Below are 23840 nucleotides of genomic sequence, written 5' to 3' on the forward strand. Positions count from 1 at the left end.
AAAGAAGATAAATGCAGGAGCTTGGCAGCTTTTCCTGCTTGTAACAGCTAAATTCTGTCCCTGTGCTTCAGGAGACAATGGCTTCTTTCATGAGGGAAGATATTTCAAAAATCTCAACTGTGCTTGCATATCTATGATTGTATTGGCAAATTTATACGATACCAAGTACTTCATTAAAGCAGAAAGACCCAAGCAGACAGCTCTTGCCCTAATACAAAGAAATGCAACGGAATTGCTCTCCCACCCCTTAAACTTGACATTTTTTTTTTTTTTCTAAATAGCCTTATAGGCTTTTAGTACTAACATCAAGGATGTTACTATTTCAACCTAGCGCAACACACAGAGGCTGCTCTTCTAATATCAGCCCACAGTAGCAGATGGTGAGTCTTACGGTAAGTATGTCTTAGACTGTTTTAAAAACTAAGTTCTCACTTCCCCAGATACAGAACTTCAGGTCACCCTGCCCACAAACTTCAAAGCGCTCATGCCTGGGCGTTCAAATGCCTCCTGTGCACCAGTGGGCCTGGAAACCAAGTTATTTTCACTTATTCCACTTTCAATAAGCAGTGCAGATTGATGAACAAAACTTGACTGCGGAAAAGAAACACTTCAGACCTAACAAATGATGTCATAGCTTCTGAAATCTCATAACTTGTCTCATAACAAGCTCAGCATCCTGTTGTCTGCTCTCCAGGCACTGATGGGAAAGGACATGTGTCTGTCAGTGGACCTTCCACATACACAAGAAGCACAATTGAACATAATATCAGTGTTTTTCCATGTGGATACAAGGAAAATGAACTTTAGAGATGTTTTCAGGCTGAGCAAAGTAGAAGGATGGCACAAAGGTTTCCCACATGAGAACTGCAGAAAGCATGGGAATTTGCTGTGACTGCTCTCAGCTTTAAAGAAAGGAATCAAACATGTAAGTGTCTGACAGAAACTTGCTCACGGAAGAAAAGACATTCATCTGAAAAGAAAAAAAAAACATTGGCCCACCTATGAGCTTAGCAACAGCATCCCCAGCTATATGAAACAGGAAAATAGGAAGCTCTTCTGCTAACAAAGCCAGAACAAGAAGAGCTCAGAATCACATTTTTCTTCGACATTCAGGTTCAAAATACTTTTATTAAAAAACACCCAAAGCACAAATTAAGTCTTTTCCTTGAACATTCTTCTAGTCTGAACACAAAAAGTAGCAAAAGCTGTTTGAAGGGCTATCACTCACTACCAACCATTTACCATCCCACTAACCAGCTGCTGTACCTGAAATGTCCCAGCAAGATTTCACACCAGCAATAACTGCGTTTTGACGTTAAAACCCACAGTTTCATTACAACTATAAAGGCAAAAATAGTTTAACATTTAAAAATGTTTAACATTAACATTTTTCTGTTTTCCCAGATTACACCAGAAAAACAGACAACTCAATACTTAGGCCGCTCATGTGCAATGAAGTAACGCACAACAAGCACAACTTCTCCTCTCCCACAAAACAGTCTCTTGTTCTTGATGTTTTCCACTAGTGGAAACAAATGATTGTTCAGTGCTTATTGAATAGAGTTTTGCAATGTGACAAGTTAACAGCTGGCATCTGTGTGCATGTAGTTTCTGAAGCAGAGTTCTAGCTGTAATCTTCCTGTGTTGCAGTGAAAACAGCTCAAATGTGAAGCCAAAATTACAGCTCAGATCCTTAGCAAGTTTTCATGACTCCATTATTTCAGCTGAAAGCACAAACCCATTTTGCTGATGAAAAATAACTAACTGATTTTTAATAGTTCTTTGCAAAATTTTTTCTTCCTTTTATAAAACAGTGCTCTACCTGTCTAACATACTATCAAGCTACATTTATGAAGAAAATAATAATATGGACATTTACACATACCAACATTAAAATATGAGGCCACTTGTTATGGATAACAGAAGCCATTAAAATTCTATTTTTTGTTATTAAATCTGAACAATTTCACAATGAAATCTTCTAACAAATATAAGCAATAATAGGAACACTTCCATTTTCTGCTTCACCTACTTGCAAGCTGATTGTACAATTTAGGTAAATACCAAAATTCCATTAAGGTGCATGGGAGGGAAGAAGGGGAAGATAATACATTATAAATAGTAACAGCAAGCCCTGGAAGTCCCATAACACGTAACTCCACCCTGCCTCCCTTATTCCCTCTGCCCCCAACAGCATTTTCCTCTGAGGAACAATCACAACTGCTCTTAAGGACTTACACTCATAAATAAGAAAGAAATCCAAGCCATCCAACATCCTGTAGGATAAGGTGTGCTATATAAAAAAAACCCCAATTTAGAGAATAATTTTACTTCTTCATCCAAATATTTGATGATATTTCTATGAAAGTATTGCTGTCACATTGCAGCTCTAAATGCATTTATTCTAAACCTTCACTATCCATACAATGGAAATAAGAATTAATCTTCTAAATTCTCTGAGAAGTGCTCCATTTAGGCTACAGTCATCAGCCACAATTTCCCAGTTTGCCTGAGTGCAAGTTAAATTCACAGTTTATGCACTTTAAAAATATACCTATCTAAAACACTGGGACTGCACATAACTGCACCCTGTATGCTAGAACAGAAAGTCATTGATACTCAGACTCATATTGCCAGTGCCAGTTCCTGAGTTTATTGCCCTGTTTTTCTGTGAGGACTAAATCAATACACAAGTGACATTACTGTGATGCAGGGGTCAGGCAGGATTGATGACTCTGAATGAGCCCCCCATGCTGGCCACAGGGTAACAGTATTTATAGCTTCACACCTCCTAGCTTTCAGAGAAGAAGCTTAAATGTGCTGTACTCATCTGAATTACAGCCTGATCTCACTACCTAGCCCAGCTCTCTAAGGAAAATGTAATACTGTAAAGGGGAAAAAAGAACCTGGAAGCTGCTCTGCTCCAACTACGGCCACTACTGCCTGGTGGAAGAACATCTTCCAGCTAAGATGATATCTTCGTTTTAAGTTATCTCAGAGAAAATGCTGCTGGAGAGCTCAGCTTTCTTCATGCCAGCAGGACTCCTTAGGGAGAAAGTGAATAGATGAAGTTGTCGTCTTCTAGTTGCTGGACTCAAAGTTAAACCCTGTCTTCTCCAAAAAAATCATCTTATCCACTACATTGCATTACCAGGGCTAATGTTTGCTTTGGCCTCCTGGAATAACTTTCCATGGGTAGGGAAGGTCTGCCCAAGTTCAAGTGATGCTATAACCAAACTCTGCCTAGACAAGATCATATTCATCTTGGCCCAGGAACACTTCCTTGGTTACTGGTGAAATACAGTTAATAAAGTGTTGGTATGTCAAAGACTTATGATTCAGGGGCTAATGGAGATAGGCCATCCTAGTTAACCATCTGACACTGCATGAAAGGTATGGAAATAAAGACATGCCTTTGGAAAAAAAAAGAAAAAAAAAGAATGCTGTCATTCAGGTTGCAGTACTGATTGATCATCCTTTCTTTTCTCTTGAAAATCAAGAGCTCTCCCTGCATGAAGGGAGGAAATGGGAAAATATGCAGACTGCATGCCAGAAGAGACAGCGCAGATATTGAAAACATCTTTTAAAAAACATGCCTCCATGGAACTTCATGTTTTTGATCATGGAATGAAATGCTATATATCATTCAATCAATCACCCAGAAAGGTTATAGTTATCAATAATGGACTTTATTTGCTTTAAATGTCTGGCTACAGCATATACTGACACTTACATACATTACCATAGTTATTTGATTTTTTTCCATTCCCATTTGGTACCTAGTTGTGAAAGAAAAGCTACACAAGTACAAAAATAAATCTCTCATGCAATTCATAACTGTGGCAGAGAGAGAGGGCAGGAAAAAAGCTGTTGCTGAGCAGTTCCACCCTTACAGATGTTTATACTGAACTTAACAGATGTTTTCCTTGCATTTATTGTTATAATAAGTAAGGGATTGTCTTCAAACACAGTGAGATTCCGTTAAATCAAAACAATTTATAAAAAAAAAAAAAATTAACTTTTTTATCTCTGCCCATGTTAGTTTGCAAATCTCACAGAATAAACCACATTCTTCCAAAAAAGTTAATGGCCTTATAGGTGGGAAAGGCCTAAGTGTCTTCTCAGTTCTCAGTTAACAGAAAGGGTAAGCAATCATGATTTCATTGTTTGCTCTCCCTGCAGCCTGGGGGATGGCTCAACAGGCATGCCTAATTTTGTCCAAACACCATCAAGAATTCACTCAACACAGAAGGCTAATTGGCAGGATTGGTAAAACATGCGCAAAAAGGGTTGTTGTTAGTGTTGCTACTTGAAATTCAGTTATAAAACATCAGTATCATAAATTTGCAGTCTAGCTCCTAAACAGAGAAGAATGCCTAAAGACGTGTACAGAGGTATACAGAAGTTATTCACGTTGTAAAAACAAGAGCTGATAAATAAAGATTGGGTGTTTACTTAATCAGCATTTAGGCAGGAGAATATACAGGCTGACTTACCAGCAGTAACTGTCTAAGTTGGCAGTTATCTACAAATGCAGGTATATAGGAACCCCTAAAAGACCCTATACTTTCATGACTTATTCCAGGCCACAGAAATCCAAAGCAGGGCTAGTATTTCCAGCCTTGAGGTCCAAAATCCTTTACCAGTGCTTTCACCACTTCTTCTTAAAAAAGTAGTTTGTTATTGTCCTCTGTTCTGGGGTCAAGCCTGTATTTGGCCCAGCCAAGTGTACTCAGACTCTATATATGACCTCCATCAGAAAAAATAGTTTTGCTTTCTTAAAGTTTCTTAAATATAAGATAAGAAAATGTGGCATATGGAAGAGAAGATGCCAGCTTTCAGCTCTGGTATTCACTAGGTTTCTATCTTTTCCTAAATTGCTTATTTAAACCTAACATATGGTGGTGGTGAAAGGCAATGTGCCACTGAGCTGCAAGCCAAACTAGGCCTGATTTTATGACTATCTGCATACACAGATCAGTCCTGCTTTAGCCCCAGTGAAAAGGAAAGACATGCTCAAGAGAAAGAGCTTTATGTTCCTTGTTACTTTCAAAAGATTTCAAAAGCAGCCTTGTTAAAACAAAAGAGGGCTCAACTATGAAATCACTTCCTTCTGTTTAAAATATTTTACTCAAGGAAAAAAACCCAAAAGGGCATGAAAAGGAAAAAAATAAAAAATCTGTTCTCTGCTTTTGACTGGTTCCTAGGATTCAGCATCCCACCCAGTCTGTGGGATGACATAGTGTGCCAGATCCTGACTGCTCCAGCCAGCGTGTCAAGCAGCCATAGCCTTCCCCACACAATCATCCTCTTGTCAGAGGCGGCTGGCGTCCGTCCCGCACATGCTGACAGCATTGCTGCTGGTAGGACTGCATCCCCTTCGGGTATGGCTCTTCTCCTCATGGTGCAAGGCAGCAAGGCGCAAGGAGGGTAGGCAGTGTTAGGCAGCTAACTAACAAGAAGCTCTTGTGTTAATTCCCTTTCCCTCTTGCCCCTCCAAATGCAGTACGGATGGGAACAGAGAAAAGATGATCTGCTTGCAGCAGCAAGGCTTTCCTGGGAGGACAGCCAGCAGCACAACTTCAGAAGACCTGTTTATGGAAGTTTAAAAGTCAAATGATCAGTTCATTGCTGCTTAAATCGCAAAGGGGTTACTTAAAGGCTGAGCAGCATTTTAACAAAGATCCTAAGATGAAGACTAGTTTGCCTTTGAGCCAGTGCTCATAGGTTTACTCAGACTCCCAACTCTGTTTTTTCTTGGTTCCCAAGGCACTCTCGCTTTCCTTCAAAAGGAACTGCGTCCTCCTGGGCATATACAGTGGGGTGATACAGACCCACTTCCCTTCCCCACTCAACTATGGGGCAGGAGAGTAGGTAGATGGATCTTAAGAATAAACTGAAATGCTTAATTTCCCCTCCCCAATTCCAGCAAAAAGTTGGTTTCTGCCTCAAACAGCAACATATTATCCTGATCTGCACCATTAAGAAAGGCCTTTTCCTCCAAGTTATTGTGGTTTACTAACGTAGAAAAAGCCTGACAGCATGAGATAAATGTTCAGCAAGTTGTTCCATGCAGCCTATGATACTCACCTTTTCTGCCATTCTGAAAGCTGAAACAGATCAACTTGCAGCACTATGCATCAACTACCTTTGCAAGGTGGCACTTGATGAACACCACACTTTAATTTAATTTTACTGGTGATGATTTAAAACTAGATTTGCAAGCAGACTGCAAGCACTGCCAGAGCACCAGGACATCCACCTGATCAACAGGCTGACTGCACTGTCTAGTCCAAATCGAGACGTTTTCTAGCCAGCACTTCAAACTGATGCTTAGTTCTTTTTCTTTGAAGCCAGAAAACAATCCTCCACTGGAAGTGCAAATTCTGTAATATGGAATGGCAGTCATCAGCTGATGGCTATCAAATGTTTTCCATGGTTCATTTAGCAGTCTGCTTAACACCCTGATGCACAAACATTTAACCTCCCGAAAGTATCTGTGGTTGCCTCCAGGCCTGATCCTTGGCTTAAGGTTATTTTTTTTCTTTATTTAAAGAAACCACAACAAACCTACAGCTGTTTCCTAGCTATCTTTGTCTTGCAACTGTGTCTCACAGGTGGTAAGGAGGTGAAAGCACTGCTGCTTTTTTACACTATAGTCCTATGGCTGATCTCCAACCAAAGAAACCACACTGCTTTGAAAAAAAAAGCACAAACCAAACCAAAAAACCCCAACCACCATTTTCAAAATAATACTGAAATAGGAGATCTAATTACAAGATGAAAAGTGCCACAGCCTAGGAGTGCCTTTGATTTTCTTTAAACAGATTCAGTAAAATAATACATTATCTCTCTATATACATTGCATTTTATGCGGATTAAAAGAGGTGCTAAAACAGAGTGTGTGCACAGGACTGAAACTGCACTAATTACAAGAAATAAGGTCCTGCTGGAATTTTGAAGAAAACTTCATCGTGTGCTACCTGCAGTCCTGGAAAATCTTATTCCAAATAGCCCCAGTGAAGAATCACAGATATTAATGTACTATATCAGAAGCTGAACTTGAGTCACCTTCAGTGTGGCTAATGCTACTTAACCTCTGGAGTTGTTCCACTGTTTCCAGGACAATAATTGGAAAAAATTACCATCCTTATTAGGGAAGCAAAAGGGCTACTTTATTTTTCTTGTACACCTCTATCATTGGGACCGCAGTGGGTGGCCTGTATATCACCTCCGTGACCTCTGCTTATAGGAGAACAGAGGAGGATGCGGTCATTACCTAGCCTTCCAGCTACATGCATACCTCTAGTCCCATACATGCTTGGGCTTAGAAGCCATGTGCTATGTATTCACTGCCCATTTATTCCTACAACTCTGCATTGCACTAGAATAAGCAGTTAGTAGCTCCCAAACGTTTTGTTTTTTTCCCTATAAGGTCTGACCCAGCCTTTCACTTCACAGGAAATACTCCAGTGCTGTATCAACTGCAATTCCTTTAGGATGAAACACAAGGATTATTTCCTGAAAAGAAGACTGCAAAACCTGATTTTTTTTTCTTAGCCTCATCTTGCCTTCTGCAAAGAGAATAATGGAGGTGGGGAGGAATAGATTTCCAAATCACTATGCAGTCAGGCGAGGTTTTATCCACTACTACAGCCTCCCTCACAAGACTCACAGAGAATCTTTCCCTGAAGAGTAGAGCAGGACACATAGGAATGCAACTTACCAGTCGCTGCACAAGTTAGCTAACTATACAGTTCATATTCTGGTTACAATCCTAATACTAGTTCAGAGAACAACACATACATAGTTAAACTAATGTATGAGTTGACACAATGACTCATTAAATCTCTGCAACTGTTCTGCTGTGTAACTGCTAGAAAGCACAAGTCACAATGTAAAGACATGGAAATCAACACATCAAAGCAAGAACTGGACCTAAGTTTTGAACTGTGTACAGTTGCATTGAGGAAATACTCGGGGAACTTCAAGATGCAAGATCCCAAGAGGCCTGTAGTCTCTCATGGGAGGGAACACAAACTGGGACAAGGAGACAAACAGCACCACTCCTGCCTGCCTGCAGTTCGTTGTCTTCTGCAGTAACAAAGAGCGGAACAAACTGCAAAGAAGGTCACTGGGGAATAGTACCTAGTATTCAGGTTGTGCTTTTGCATAAGAAAACTGAGAGCCCCACACAAAAAACAGTCCACAAAATGACAGGAGCCTTCTGACTCTGAAGTGTGTTGTTGCATTTGCCTCATGCTTCCCTGTTATTCAAGACCTGAAGCTTCAGCACACTGCTCAGGAGGTGCCTAAGCTTACCAGTGCCACACATGCTACTTGTCTGAACTAGCAAACTGCCAAACATTGGAGACCTAAGCAAACTGTACATGCAGTTTTGCTTAACACACAAAATGTTTTCATCAATAGCCTGTAGCCTCTCATTGTTCTGCAGACATGGGAAAACACACACCACCTTTTGAGCACCGAAAAGGAGATGAGCTACTTCAGCAGAAGACTGAGTCTTTCCTGTACTATTTTAAGATCTTTAAACACAAAAGGGCAAACACTACACAGGATAGGCTGCTACTGCAGGCTTTTCACCTGCACCGCGGCAAAACTTCACCACCTTACATCTAGAGGTCCTGGATTTTCATTAGTTTCATGTCACAGGGCTGAGTAACCAAGTCTGATACCCACTTCCACAACTAAGCTTGACAGTCCCAACACAGTAATGAATGTTGGGGGTTCTGATTGCCCCCACCTCTTCTAGGATCTTTCAAGTGCTCCCAGCCTCCCAGAAGCTAGACATGCACTACTGGAATTACCTGGTAATAAACAAGAGGGAGTAGAGGGGAGGCAAAGTTAGCACTTACCAAGCACAATGACCACAGTCTTCAGGAGGCTCATCATGGTGTCTCGATTCCTGCGGGGCCCAGAACTGTGTCTGGACATTCTCATAGTCCTCTGGCGTACGTACCCAAAGATATGAGCATATAGGACCACCATGACCACAAAAGTGACCAGGTTGAAAATAGCCCAGAAGACCAGGTAGGAGTCACTATAGAGAGGTGCCATGTTGGAGCAGTGAGTGATATCACAAATACAGTTCCATCCAACACTTGGTATGGCGCCCATGACGATTGCCATAGTCCAGATAACAACAATTACGACCACCACTCGTCGGTTGCTCATCCGAGTATGTAGCTGCATTCGGAAAACTGTAATGTGCCGCTCAATAGCAATGGCCAATAAATTGGCTACAGAGGCTGTCAGGCTAGTGTCAATGAGACCTTGACGGAGAAGCCAAGTGCTTACAGTCAATCTTCTAGTGTTGGGTCCTGTGTTGAACATTAAGTAAAAGTAGGCCAGCCCTGCAAAAAAGTCCGCAGCAGCCAAGTTGGCCATTAGGTAATAAATAGGAAAGTGGAATCGGCGGTTGACATAAATAGCCACCATAACCAAGAGGTTAGCCAGCATTATGAAGATGCAGACGGTAATCCCCAGTCCCATTACAAGCTTGCTGACAGTGTTCCATTCAGTGGCTAGATATTTTCCACTTCGGTTATAAAAGAAGGCAATGGTTTCATTGTAGTAGCACTGTGGTTCGCTCATGGCTGTGGACTGAAAGAAGAGCGGAAAAAAGAGAGAAAAAAAGATTGACATCAGAACTGAAAACTTATGATTGCCTCCATGGACAAGGCAAGCACAGAGAGCGGGGAGGGGGACAGGAAGGGAACACATTTTGGAACAAATTTATTTTTTCAAACCAAATGGCATTCCACAACTCGCAAACAATTGCTCTGAGGAGTCTAGTAACAGCAACCAGATTAGAAACAACCACAAATGTTTCCATCTGCTCTGGGAGCTAGCATGACTTCTGACGCAGTGGTAAATTGCATAGTAAAGGCGCTTTTACCCAGCAGATCGGCTGAAAATCCATTTAGAGAGAAGGTCATGTAATTCATAATTAAGAAAACTGTAACTCTGTTACAGGACACTGTTTATGTTATCAGTGCATAAAACTATTGTTTGGTTAAACGAAGAGCTTCTCAAAGAGGATTACATTTCCCAGCAGGTTTTAACTCATTCAGATCTCCACCAAGAGCATTTCTTCTTGCCCTGTGTTAAAAACTAGAAAAAACATCCTACATTAAGATCATTGGATATCGTCCAAGACAGTGAATTGCAAAGGCCAGGGGCTGTGTCTGCCTACAAACATGAAGTGCATTTATAAATAATAAAAGAAGCATACCACTGTATTTTTATGAGCCCCCTTCTTTTTCCGTCAGCCACATTTCTAAACGGGGGTTGAAATGCACCTCGCTTGTAAGTATAACTCCTCTGAGCAGGCTTACTCCAATTTGGAACAGAAGGGGTGAGGCAAGAATTCAGAAAAGTAATATTTGTCTTAACTAGTCTTTAAAGCATCGAACCTTATTTTTTTGCATTAAATATTGCTATGGCTATGTCAAGGAATACATGACTAATTTTCCTTGCAAAACACTCAGCTGGGCACAGCTATGGGTATAACAAACAAACCCCACACTGCATGGATGTGGAATTTTTGCATGAAACTGTTGGTTAACAAGAAAATACTTAATGAGTTTTCTTCCTCAGTTAGAATCAATTACTCAAGGTGCAATTCCCAAAAGGCAAGCCTCAGAAAAAGAAACCCTTCTAAATAACATACTGGTTCCTGGCTTCACGTGGCTTAGCAATGAGGATGTAAAAACAATAATTAAAGAATAAACAAGAAACTCATGTAAAGAAAAAGACTCATTCTAAAGACATCCAGGGCATCTAGCTCTGACGCTGTGCTTTTATGGCTCTGAAACTCTGCAGGCAAGAACTTGAAGTTTTACAAAGAGAGAAGTCGTTTCAGCAAGCAACCAGGTAATAAGCTAAACCAAGAACAGATCAACAACACTAGAAGACAAGGATTTCTTCCTATTAAAGCACGCAAACAAATCCCCATGTTTTGGGCAGCTCCAGCCATGCTGCAGGAAAAGCTCCAGGTAGCCCAAACTTCATGTTGAAACCAAAAATGTAAAGAACTAGGAAGCAGAAGTAGTGATTGGACTTTAGTGATAACAGTATCTGATAAAGATTTCCTTAGAATTACCCAAAGCTATTTCTGTTTATTTTAATTTGCCTTTGTTTGCCAACACAATTAAGCTAATTCTAATAAAGCAACATATAAAACTTTCCACCTATATTCCAAATGCATTAGATGGCATTTAGATTTATGTTAAAGAAAAAGGTAATTTTAGATTTTTTTTCTTTATCCCCAATGTAAATATCCATCAGAAACATTTGCAGACCCAGGATAATGAAAAGCTAGAGTAAATAACTATTTCTTAGCACAGTGACTATAAAACTTTCATCATTCCTCTAGGATGTCCCAACTTTTAAGTTAGAAACCTTTCAGCCTTAATTATTTCAGAATTTGAAAATGTTCTCATCTAGGATACCTCTGTTCTATTAAAAAAAACCCCGATTTATAAGAGATACTTAACAAAGGGAGACCTAGCTTAAAGACATCTGGCTTTAATTCTTCGCTTAAAGACTGTGTAGTAATAACAGGTCAAGTATAAGAACCCTTGAGGGAGAGAGGAAGTCATACAAATGAATTAGTGGCCCTTATAAAAGCTTGCCAACATCTGCATTAATTATATGAAGGTTCTGGTTTTCTGCTTTCTGTTGGAATATCTGGATATAGTTTTACAGTCTGAATTAGAGAGGTCAGGAACCCATGATCTAGTGGACTTTTGCAATCCTGAATAAATTCTCTCTTTGTCTATATATTTGTCCATCTAATTTTTTCTTTAAGATGGTGACTGCCAATATGTAACAATTCCCGCTCCACTGCCAGCTACACCTGCAAAACATGTAATTTTAATTCAGAAATGAAGATATAATTCTTTATAATTATTTTTTTAATAACATCCTCCCCAGACTTTTCATATGAAATCCGAAACAACATATGATAAAAAAAGGTCACTGTAATGTGCACTTCTAAGTGCCATACATTTGTTTTATTCCCAAAATGCCAAGCCCAGGCTGAATGTATGCAATGCACATAGGAGTATGTAAAACACTACAGTCAGCTTTGGTAAATTTAAAAGCCTAACAGCACTTGAGTAATCCCAGAAGAACAGCATAAGGAGGCTCACTGGCTTCTTCACTCATTTTGAAGACAACAGGAATAAAATGCTCTGTTCGTGCGAGGGATTCTGGTGAAGTTTTGTTTTTAGGACATGCTAATCTAAAACCCAGTACCTCCTTTAAAGCAATCTTTTCAGTCCCAAGGGAAAGACCAGAAGAAGAGGCAGTTTGCTGGCAGAATTTCAAACAGGGGACTTCCAGACGATCAGCTTTCTCAGATGCCAGCATATATCTTACAGGAAGGTTTTGACCTCCTAGGTCACGAACACACAAATCCTGAGGCCTCACATTTACGCGTGATGGTGCTATGTGGCTGGAAATGCTCCAGCAGGATGAAAATACATCATATCTCAGAGTACCGAAAGTGTTAACATACCATAATGGCATATGCAAGCTTGCTGACCCTTCCCCTCTCCTGCCCCTACAGGAAAAGGGGCAGGGAAGTTTATATTTTAATTTCCTGAAGTTTCCACGTAGTGTGTTTCATTGCCTGGGTAAGCCAGATGTGCAGTGCCCCAAGATTTACCTCGTCCATTTAGTATATCTCAACAGAAGTTTAACACAAACTGAACTATGTTAACTAAACCTCTAAGACACATCTGTGTACAAAAAAAGTCTGAATTATAAAACAAGAAAGATAAAGCAAAATGGAGTAATACAGGCTAAAAGCAAAGCCACCTCTAATAATGAAAGGTTGATTTAATACTCAAGACACTGTTGTCCCAAACCAAAGAACAAGCAAGCCTTAAAATCATGAGATGTAGTTACAAGCACAACACAGACCAGGAAATTTGTTACCAAGACTTAAATAAAGCTCGCTCTGCTTCTGCAGTCCACACCTAGTCATCCTGTGGCCAGAATATCAGGTTGGCACTGGCCTTTCCAGCAACTATCTGCTATGATTTTCTTCTTGGCTTCTCTCCTCTGGTGGTACAAGACCATACCACTGTGGTGGCAGTGGGGAGACAAGGAGGAAGAGACGCTTTAAGAGGTTTTCCAGTGTTTGTTTCATGCTTGATTTATCCTTCTGCAGTCCCACCTCTCTATCACATCTTAAAGAGGACGGTAAGGATTTGGATCCAAGGCACGGAGCAGCTTGCCCATGGTATTTTCTTGTGTGAGCAGCCCATAACCCCCTTCCCCGCTCTGGGAAGAGGCTGGAGTGGAGAAGACATTGAATGCCTGGAGCAGGAAGGTGAGAGGGGAGCTCTGCATCCTCCCAGCCTTGTGGTGAGTGACAGCCCAGCTGGCTGTGCACAGAGAGATACTTACGGTGGAAAACAAACACCAAAAAGTTTTGAAACACCACTGACTGATACTGTCTAAAGGAAGCATTAGTTAGCATGAGGTGCCTGAGGGGCAAATTATCAGTTTACAAAACTCACTGCAATCTGAGAGTTTGCAAAGCTCCTCTGTCCATCTAATTTACAAAAAAGAAAAAAAAAAGAAAAAAAAAAAAAGAAAGACTACCCCCCATCAGGCATGGCTGCATTTACTTCTTGCTGAGAGAAAGCAAGCTGAAGATTTTGAGAATATACAAAATGATTCCATATTCAAGAAAACTCTCAAAATATTTTAACCCTCACCTCTCCAAAGAGTCTGCTCCTCCCTTTTTTCCCTTTACTGAATTCACCTTGGCAAGCTGCTATTTTCTTACACAGAACACAGAGAAGATGAAGAGCAATTTATTTGTCAAGGAAGTCTGAGGAAGATGACAATTCTGCATAAAACAAATGCCAAATGCAAGCCAGAAATCATAGTTTTTCAGCAAGCAACCTGCATGCAATCTGCTTAAATTCTGCAACACTCAGAGAAGACTCATTACATACAGGATGACCTTTTAATTCTGAAGTAGCTACCCTTGGATCCCAAACCCAATACTTATCATTCTCAGTCCTGCCCAAAAATCCAGAAAATGCAGAATTTGGAATGGTAGACTGGTACTCCAGAAGATCAATATATTAAAGCTCTACATTTAGCGCAGCAGCAAATGGAAAAGCTTTGACTTTTGCTAAATACTCTGAAGTCTACAAACACACCAGGAAAGCTAAAGCTGAAAACTTGGGGGAACAGCCAAGTTCAAAACTCCCCAGATAGGGGTATAAATTAAGAATATATTTAAAACAAGTATAAGTAGAGGAATAATTGAATCAGTATGTAAATACTCCCTCAACCCACAATGCCAAATGATGGGTTATATGAAAGTAAAATTGTAACAGATGAGAAAAAATTTCCAATTTGCAACAAAAATGTCTCCATTACCTAATGAAAAGCATAAACTATTATTCAAACTTCAGAACATGAAAGAAACAAGAGGTTTAAAAATAAAGGGGAAAAGACAGCATTTCCTTTAAATATAAAAGTAGATGTTGAGGAGGCATTTACCCAAAATTTAAATAAAACCAAATCAAAAAGTCTCAAGACTTTTCAGAATTGCATCTCCCAAAGTAATCACTTGGCAGAGTTAAAAAAAACCTCGTATGTTAAGATGTGGTGGTTCAGTCACAGCAGGCCACTTTTTCACTTCACTAGACTCATTTTATCCTTCACACAACTGAAAAGATGTGAGGAAAGGAAAGGAATCCCTTTAACTCTGCTGTAACATGATAAAGGATAAAGTTACTTATGGATCCCGTGGCAATACCTAGCATATCCAACAATTTTTCAGATGCTTTTGTAGTAGATTGTATGACCATGGAGTCTCAGAGCTCACAAATGTCCCCACTACTATAAAATGAACTGAAAATTCTCTGTATCCTATGGTTTATACCTGAAAATAGTAATCAGGCATATCTAGACACTCAGTGTACCAAAGAGGGTCAGTCACCAGCAACCCTGGAAAAAGAAGCAATTCTACAGCTGGAAGGTGTAATTCACAAATGACACGGATCCTGTTGGAAAGTACGATTATGACCTCCACAGATTGATTATAAAACCAGGGAAGGTGTTGACCTTCCTTAGTGCTTATTCACTGCTGACTACTACAAAAGCAAGTTAAAAAATAGCTTCCATAGGCTAAAAAAAGGAATGGGTGAGTGGAGGAAGTCCATCTAACTATAAAAATGCCTTTCTTCTGGAAGATGCCAGGGTCAGTAAGTATCAGGTCTGAAATACCTCAACTCAGACCTAAGGGTTTTGAGGAGACATGCAATTCACTGCTCAAACACAAGAGCACTAGTGATGAGCAGCGATAGGAGTATACTCAGCTGGCCCAACAGGCATCCAGATCACCATGTCTGTGGTTTCAATCTCTTGCACTTTCCACTGCACTAGAAAAGAAGTGTGCACACATGTATGCATGCATGTGCACAGGCACACAAAGTCTCTTTCACTGCAGAATTCTGTAAACAAAGAGAGATTTTGGCAATTAAGAAGCTAGAATAATTGGAAAAAACTGTCCAAGGAAAGAGAGAGTGAACTCATTCCCTTCAGCAACCTACCCAATAATTGAGACGGCTGTGTCATTGTTCCTTTTTGACAGATCCAGCATTTTCAGATGAGATGCACCCCTGCAAGCACTACCTACATGTTTTGATGAATGTTTTCCAGCTGAGAAGGAAATAATGACTGTTTGAATCAGGACATAGTTCTACATCAACACAACCCCACCTCACATTGCTAGGATGGCTTAAAAACTTTGATTACTAAAGATGTGTTCCCAGACCACACAGCAGTTCTCTATTGCCCTCCAAGCTCCTCTCAAAGGGAAACGACCACCTCAATATGGAAACATTTCAAAAATAAGCTAATCAGTTTTGCCACTAGGAGAGATATGAACCCAAATGTCCCACACACAGTTCCTGTGAAGCTCTTCAAGCTTCACTTTCCTCAGGGGGTGGAAGGGAGACGACTTTCCTGACAAGCTAAGCTTCACAAACAGTAGCTAAACATGGGTATAGGCTAAATGACTCCTGGCTTTGTAAAGGATACAGAAAGGCAATTATGTTCTATCAGCTAATTAGGGAGTGAAACATGCCACCTCTTAGGCCTTCAAAAAAGGTCTTTTTCATGATGCAGACTAGGCTTTTCCATTGTCTCACACAGTTTGCTCCTGGTTGCCTATCTGCCTCATCTTCAACCTGAGCACTATAGTCATACATCTGGCTTGCTGTGAGTTCCTGCCGGTTGCCATGCAGGATGAGTGCAGTGCAGGACAACTTTTCAAAGACGCTGGCCCTGGGAAGGGCTTTCTGTAGAAGACTGCAGCACACAATCTCTTATTTGTGTCACTTTAGAAGCCTTCAAGGTACTAAAAATGAGAGGAAAAATACCCCAACAAACATGCACCTTTAACATCCCAAGTTAGTTTTGATGCACAATGAATTGCAACATGCATCCTCTGGGCTCAGTTTGGTGCCCAGTGAGCCAAGCTGGGAAGTTATTTTTGGCTGCAGCAGCTGGAAGACTGGCTTGTGGTGCTGAGAAAATGCAGTGGGCTATTTCCATCACATGTTCCATCACTCCTCACCAACCAAACCAGCAAAGCAAGCACTTGGGATAGTTTAACCTATAAGCAAAATGCTTAATCAAAATTATGCTAATGAGCACAGCAAATTTCATTTGGGGCTTGAAATGGAGATTTCAAAATGAAAATAAAAAAGACTACCCTGTGTTTACCTTGGCATTTTTGTAACAATTTTCCTTGAAATATAAGTCAGATAGTTTAAGTTTCTCTTGGCTTTGTGAAATATGTAAACAGAATACAGAAATCTTTATCTTGGGGCTCCAACAACAATGGGTTCTCTATCAGTAACTTGTTCATATGGTTCTGAGCAGCAACCTGCCTAAAAGTCAGTATTGGTTTACTTTGAACAAAATGGAGAGGTATTATGAACTCCTAGTAATCTAATCTAGTATAAGAATAAAAAAAAAAAAAAAAAAAAGCCTACTGGTATTTAAGTTTCCCCTATGATGCTTGTAACTTAGTGGATGTACCTCTAATCACAGACTGTATCTTCCAGTCTCAAAATTTCCTTTTATTCTCTTGCTTACCTCATTCACCACCACGAGAGGTCTGTTTTGGTAAAGAAGACAAATTTGTTTAATCACTTAGAAGGGAAGAAAAAAATCTGCACCTCTGTTGGCTGCAGAAATTTGTGCACCAAACCCAAAATGCAAATCATGCTGGACTTTGTTGAGGAAAAAAGTGATAAAAGCTTTCCCACCCCCAAGGAATCTGTTCTCAAACATCATCATAAAGAGGGAAAAGCAACAGAGGATGACTATTCTGCAGCAAGTATAGTTTAAATCTTTTCCACACCAATTTAAACTCAAAGAAGCAAAAACAGAGAAATATTCAATGGTACAAGAGTTGGAGAATTAGTTTTTGGCTCTGGTAACCACACAGCCATGAAAAGCTACTATAAACTGCTCTGGATTTCTCTTTGAAACAGCTGCAAGGCAGCTATTTAAATATACTCATTTACTTCTAGTATGTGGCTGGTAGAATGTGCTGTTGGCAAAAGCAGAGGAGGCATGGTGAATTTTTGTTGTTTCCTTGTTTCAAGCATTTCTGAAGCACTGTTTGAAGTCCCTGGATCATTAAGCAGCTGAAGCTAAAATAATTTCTTTTTCAAAGCTTTTACTGCGGAATTCATCTGATGCCATTCACAAAAAGAGAAGATACTAATCACTCCACTGAGTACATTAATTGGTTTAGATCACCACTTGTTACATTTCCTTTCAGCAAAGGAAATGCTTTTTACAAAATTATTTAACTTCCCACTTACTACATGATCAGACTAATCAGGTTTCTGTATTATAATTTTGCTTAAATGTAGCTGAGGCATGAAGTCATCCCACATGCCACAAAATATCCCCAACGTAAAAATCAAGAACTACTGTTCCATTTTGTTCTGTCTCTTTAGGAGCAGAATGGGTTATCTAATCTGAAATCACTAGATTCTACCTTAAAATAAAAACCTGTTGCCAAAAACTTAAAGTATATTCTGAAAATTTTTCATTTCAAAGACTTCTTTGACATATAGTGAATGGTGTCACAGAACTATTCCAGCTTTCACCTATGGATAGGTAAACTACCCTGAAACTTTACTTATCCTTCACATTTAAACATGACCAAAACGCCACACGTCTGGGCTCTTAACCACCACTCCATATGTCTGGTAAGAGGATGCCAAGAGGAAAAAAAGATGGAGGCAGAGAGTTTCTAACAGGACAGTGCATAGCCAGGGTATAAATAGACATGACTGTGGAAAATGTGTTGGTTACATAGAGTGTTATAGAAAGCATCAAAAGCAGTTCCTACGTTGACACACTAGCAATAAGACTTTTAAAACAGTAACAACAATTTCACATCTGGTGTCAAGAAATGACTTCAAAAACTTTCCCAAAATGTGATTCTCTTGTTAACTGAATCACAAAACAAATGATGAGAAAGATATCATTTGCAATTAAATTAAGGGGGGCTTCCTTCATTATGATGACACCACAAGCATCCACAGGATTCAAGTCCAAGCAAAAGCCTGTCTAGGTGGGGTTTGGATTGCAAAAGGTCCTGCTGAGGTCTCTGGGATTCTCCTCTGTGGTAAATAAGAGTCTATTCTTCTTTGCCTTGTGCACTTAAAGGACTGATGATGGACAGAAGAATATTTATTACTGAAATGTATACACATGTGTACATACACACACACATCTATACAAAACAGTTAGTTATTTCCAAGCCTATATCGACCAAATGTGAAGGGAACCAACTATCCTGGCAATGCTAAAGGAAAGTTTAAAGATAAAAGATATAAAACATTTAAAGACAGAGAAAGTTTAAAGCAGCAAAACACTTCTTTTTGTAACTGAGATGCCATCTAGCTAATGCAGAAGGCATGTATGACTACTTCTAAGTTTAAAAAAATCCCTTCCTTAAAACCTTTGCTTCTAAACGTCTTCTGCAGTGCACTGTGGCATCCACTCAGTTTTGAAAGGCAAACTAATGTCATCTAGAAAAAACGAAGTTTTCTAAAGTATATGCAAAAATCATTTGTATGACAATAAAAATATGAAAGGCAAGCCTTTCTGAAAAGTGCTTTACTTCAGTACTTCCATCTAATGATTCATCTCTATAGCTATGTCCCTCTGTGTTCTTGCCTGTTAAAAAAACTCTTCCTTATGCTCGGAAATATACATATGGCTCCTAGCTGATTGTTTGGAGCTGTTTCTCCTTTACACAAGACTGAAGCCATTTATCAACCATCAGATCCACAACATTTTACTGAAGTCTGTGGGAATTCATGCGTTCATGTAAGTATGCCCATATGGATATAAAATTTGAGTCCATTTTTACTACAAGAAGTTGAGAAAATGAGATTTTTCCACCGTAATCTCTCACAGTGAGGTACCAGTCGTTCCTTTGCTTCCTGATGCCATTTCTTTTCAGATACCAAGTCAAATCTCACTGAAGCACAGTCTCTAAAACGCAAGCACAGAGGGAGAGCTGTCTGTATTAGCAGACCCTTATTCACCCATAATTAAAACAGAAAGGTGACTATGCTGATGATCAAGCCCTTTGCAAGTGATAGCTTTTCTTCCACTTATTCTTGCACAACAGTTGCCCTTATTTTCCCTTCATAAAGGCATTTATCCTGATTAGCAATTCTTAGATACTCAAATTTCTCATACATAAAGAAGCCTTTGAAGAGAGAGGCCACAGAGACAGGGGGGCAAAGGCGTTTCAGAGCATGCAAGGAGATGGCCTAGGGAGACTTTCTTCAGAAAGGGAGAAGAGTCCAGCAGCTACCAGGCAGCCTGAAACACAAACAAACAGCATCCACCTTCGACCAGGTATTCTGTTCTGTAAAGACACAAAATCATTCTCTGACTCTATCATGGACAAAGATTTGAAAAGCAACAAAAATACTTCTAAAATATAATAGTTCTCCATTAGAAACACATGAAGAAGAGGTACACAAATAAGTTTCTTCAAAGCAGATTTCAGATTCAGCTCATTTCACATCACCATCCACTAGTGGACATGTTTTATTTAACTTTAAACAGTGCAGAGATCTCTGAACTGCTACACTTCTCAGTGCATATTGCCAAGACCTGTAGCCTTCTGAGCTAATGGAGCTCCAGCAAACAACTACAAGGCAAAAACCGCATTAGTTCTCCAATTTTCTGACATCTATCTTTATCAGTTATGGTGCCCTCTTCCTTAAAAGTTCTAAGCTCCAATGGACACTTGGATCTCTGTGAATGCAAAGGGACTTTGAAAATGCCTATCAGAGATGAAATCTTGACTGCTTTTAACATTTCCTTTTCTGTTTATAATATTTACTCCATGAGAAAACACAAGTACTTGGTGTTCAGTACATGGAACTGAAGAAATCACTTAAGTATTTATAAATATCAAGTCTGAAATGCACACTTTGATTCACGGAAGCAAGATTAATGTGTTAACAATTGTAAGTATATTATTAATTTTATTGCTCCTTTTGGCTTAAAAAGTTAGCTTTTTGATAATAACACCTAATCAGAAATTTCCTGTGGTATTATTCCAACTGAACCACATTATGACCTTCTACATTGCATTCATTAGGTACAGTAAAAATCAAACCAGGGAACACCTACAGAGACTCAATAAAGATTGTATTTTGTCATATCTTTTCTTCCACAAATAGTAGTACAACACAGCAATGTCATGTCTTAAAGCATAACAACATTCTTAGCAAATAAGTAGTGTTTTTAATACAATATTTCAACAAAAATTTCCTGAATGATTCAGAAGTGAAACAGGAGAAAACACTATGATTCAATGAGGAGGTAAAAAAGGGGCTCAGTCAGTCCAGCTGCCAGTCAGTTCAGCTGCCAGAGTTTCATCGTGGACTACTCACCTCAATCACCTCAGGCTGGGACATCATGGAAGATGGCACCAAATCAGTGGGGATATCCATGGTAGCTCAAAATGTCCTTGCTGTCCTTGCACCCTTCCTCTGCACCCACAGACCCTTAGTAGGAACACAGACGCACTTCCTCAGACCCTAATCATGCTGGCATTTGCTCCTAAGAGGAAGGGAAAAAAATTGTTGAGAATAACAAGAGAACTGGAAATGCAGTCAACACCCAAGCCCCTTGGCCACTGCAGAGCCAGCCTGTGAGTTTGCACAAACTTGCTTACATGACCGCTCACAACAGATTTGCAGAAGTTTCAAAGGACACATTGGAATCTGGTCCAGAATAGCAAAACAATTCACTCAATCACACAAAGTCGTCTCCAGACAAACTGAATATAGCAATAAAGCTAATGTGTAGACCGTGCACACATTTGAAAGGAATGATGGTCACCTACAGAGCACTGAGATAGTGCCAATGCTGGGTTGGGTTTTTTATATCTCCACACCAAAAGAAAAGAAAACCTCCATAGAAGAGAACTCATAGAATTCCTTGCTGGATGTTAGGATATATTTATCTCATCAACAGCTATTGTCTTACCATTCAGTGTTTATGTGAACTTTTCTTCCATTTTAAGATAAATAACTTATACATTATGACATCTTTATCCTTGATTTTTTTTAACTATACTTAATTTTTTTGCCAGATAGAAAGAGAGTTGCTGTAGGTGAACATCCTGAGTTTCCATGAAAAGTGTGATCAGATGATCCAACAGAACAATCCATAACTATCATGTTTATCGAGGTTATATCAAATTCCACATATGTTTCTATTCTTTTGTGCAAAGAAACAGAAACCAAACAAGAGGGGAGAAAACTGTAAATGCTCAAGAGATTAGGCCCATTTAAAAGTTCCAGATGAAGACAACTGGAGGTTTTCTTCCCCCAAAATGAGCCAGACATGTACGACACAACCCACAAATCAGCTGCCACAGAAAGAATTTTGGAGTGGCACCTATTGCTTTCTCTATCTACTGCTTCCTGTTCTGTAAGACACAATAGAAAAACACTTGCAGTAAGGGTAGTCAGTGTCCAACAAACATACCAAAAATGACCCTGAACCTAATGAATATTTTTCAGGCTGAGACCATGATGTAGTCAAACACACTACGCTAGTAATTTTGCTGGCCTCCGGTTCGTTTTTCCAAAAGCAACACTTACTTACTAAGCCAAGAAAGAACAGATAAGTACTGCAGGAAAGTTGCACTCCGTGTACTTTTCTGAGTTAGTTATGTACTTTTTTTTATTATTTTGTTGTTGTTCATTTAAACTCAGCCTTTGCATGCCACTGTGGAAATTATTCCTCCTTCTTAAAAAGCATCTTGAAATGCCTGCTTCACATTTCAACACATCTCCACATGCCTTACATCACATACAGCTATCTCATCTTCCAAGCTCTTAGATCATTTTTTCCATCTTTATATAGCTTTCCAGTGACCCCTATTCTTTCCTACTCATTTCTAGCTAGTAACCCTTCATTCTTTCCACTCCTTGCTCCAAATTTCTACTACTATACTCATGAAGAGGACAGAAAATGGAGATTTAGCATTCAAAGACAGACTTCGCTGGGAGTCAAAGAACTGAGCTACGCATCCTTCAGACTTCCTGTTTTCTTTTCAAAACCAGAGTTTTCCTTTTTTTTTTCCCTGAAATTGACTAATTTTTCCACTATACATGGCAGATGAAGGAAACTGAAAGGAAACAGATGAAGGAAACAAAATGAAACTACTACTTTTCTGAGTTATGGGAGCTTTGCTATTTGACCAAGAAGAGAGTGATTTTAAGGGTAGTTCCATCATCACCCTCAGGATCCTCAACCAGCACATTTCATCACTGTATTGTGAGGTGTCACATATGTAACTTAAACAAGATCTCACAAGACCTGTTCTTAAAACACACCTCAGTGTCTCTACACTTACTTTACAGAAGCTAATTGTTAGTTAAAATTTATTCTCTTCTCTTAATCCTGAAATCCTGCCACTCTTGGATAATGAAGACAGGGAGAAGATTACAGATGAAGCAGATTTCAGGGAAGACTATATAGACCAAAACCAGAGGTATGATTAGAATCCCGTTTGCCACATATATAGCAAATCCAATGAGTTCTTGAATGCAGATGAGAGAAGAACACTTCCCGAACATGAAATACACAATGATTAAGACTTTCTCCCAATTGCTTAGGCTCATAAAAACATTCCAGATGAAAATAGGTTGGGCTGTAAAAAAGGACACTGCTTCCCACCACTACCACCCCTGCCTCACCTCCTTCACCAATAATAAAGCACAGAGCAGTGCTTTATTATTGCTTGCACTTTCAGAGCAGTGTAAAAGACTTAATTCAAGAAAACAGAGGTGGCTCCTAACTAAACACCTGTGTGAGTTCAGGGTGCAGCCCTGTGTTTTTCAGGAACTGCAAATAAGGGCAGCAGGATCCTCAAATGAACTTTGATAGGGCCATTATGACAGAAAATGTAATCTGTATTAAAAAGAAAGTCGGAAACACAAAAGTACAGGAGTGCCTTCTTACTAATGAGATTTTGATGGCTCACTGGATGACAAAACGTTGAAAAAAAGACCCCAAAATTTTGAAGCAGATGGATACATATCATGCCCAAACACTGGAATTCCAAGAGTCACAGGCAAATACCACTCTACATGTTATTCTCTTGACAGAATGCATCTAGTGAACTGCAAACTTGGGAACTCATTGGATCTGTAACTAAAATTAAAGTAAAAAGTAAAAGTGAAGATTATAGAATCTTTTTATCCTCTGTG

At 39.5% G+C, this 23840-nt stretch overlaps 1 protein-coding gene across 1 annotated transcript in view; it reads right to left on the bottom strand.

The window, feature by feature from the left end:
* The window catches only part of LPAR1 (lysophosphatidic acid receptor 1), a 54286-nt gene that overhangs the window by 25634 nt on the left and 4812 nt on the right, over nt 1-23840 (bottom strand). The window contains exons 2-3 of the mRNA XM_069880039.1: nt 21009-21177; nt 8877-9624 (exon numbers count right to left, since the gene is read on the bottom strand). Coding sequence (XP_069736140.1) covers nt 8877-9624; nt 21009-21068 — 808 coding nt within the window. The 5' untranslated portion in view covers nt 21069-21177. The remainder of the gene's footprint in view (nt 1-8876; nt 9625-21008; nt 21178-23840) is intronic.

Source organism: Phaenicophaeus curvirostris, chromosome Z, assembly GCF_032191515.1.
Source record: "Phaenicophaeus curvirostris isolate KB17595 chromosome Z, BPBGC_Pcur_1.0, whole genome shotgun sequence".
Lineage (NCBI taxonomy): Eukaryota > Metazoa > Chordata > Aves > Cuculiformes > Cuculidae > Phaenicophaeus > Phaenicophaeus curvirostris.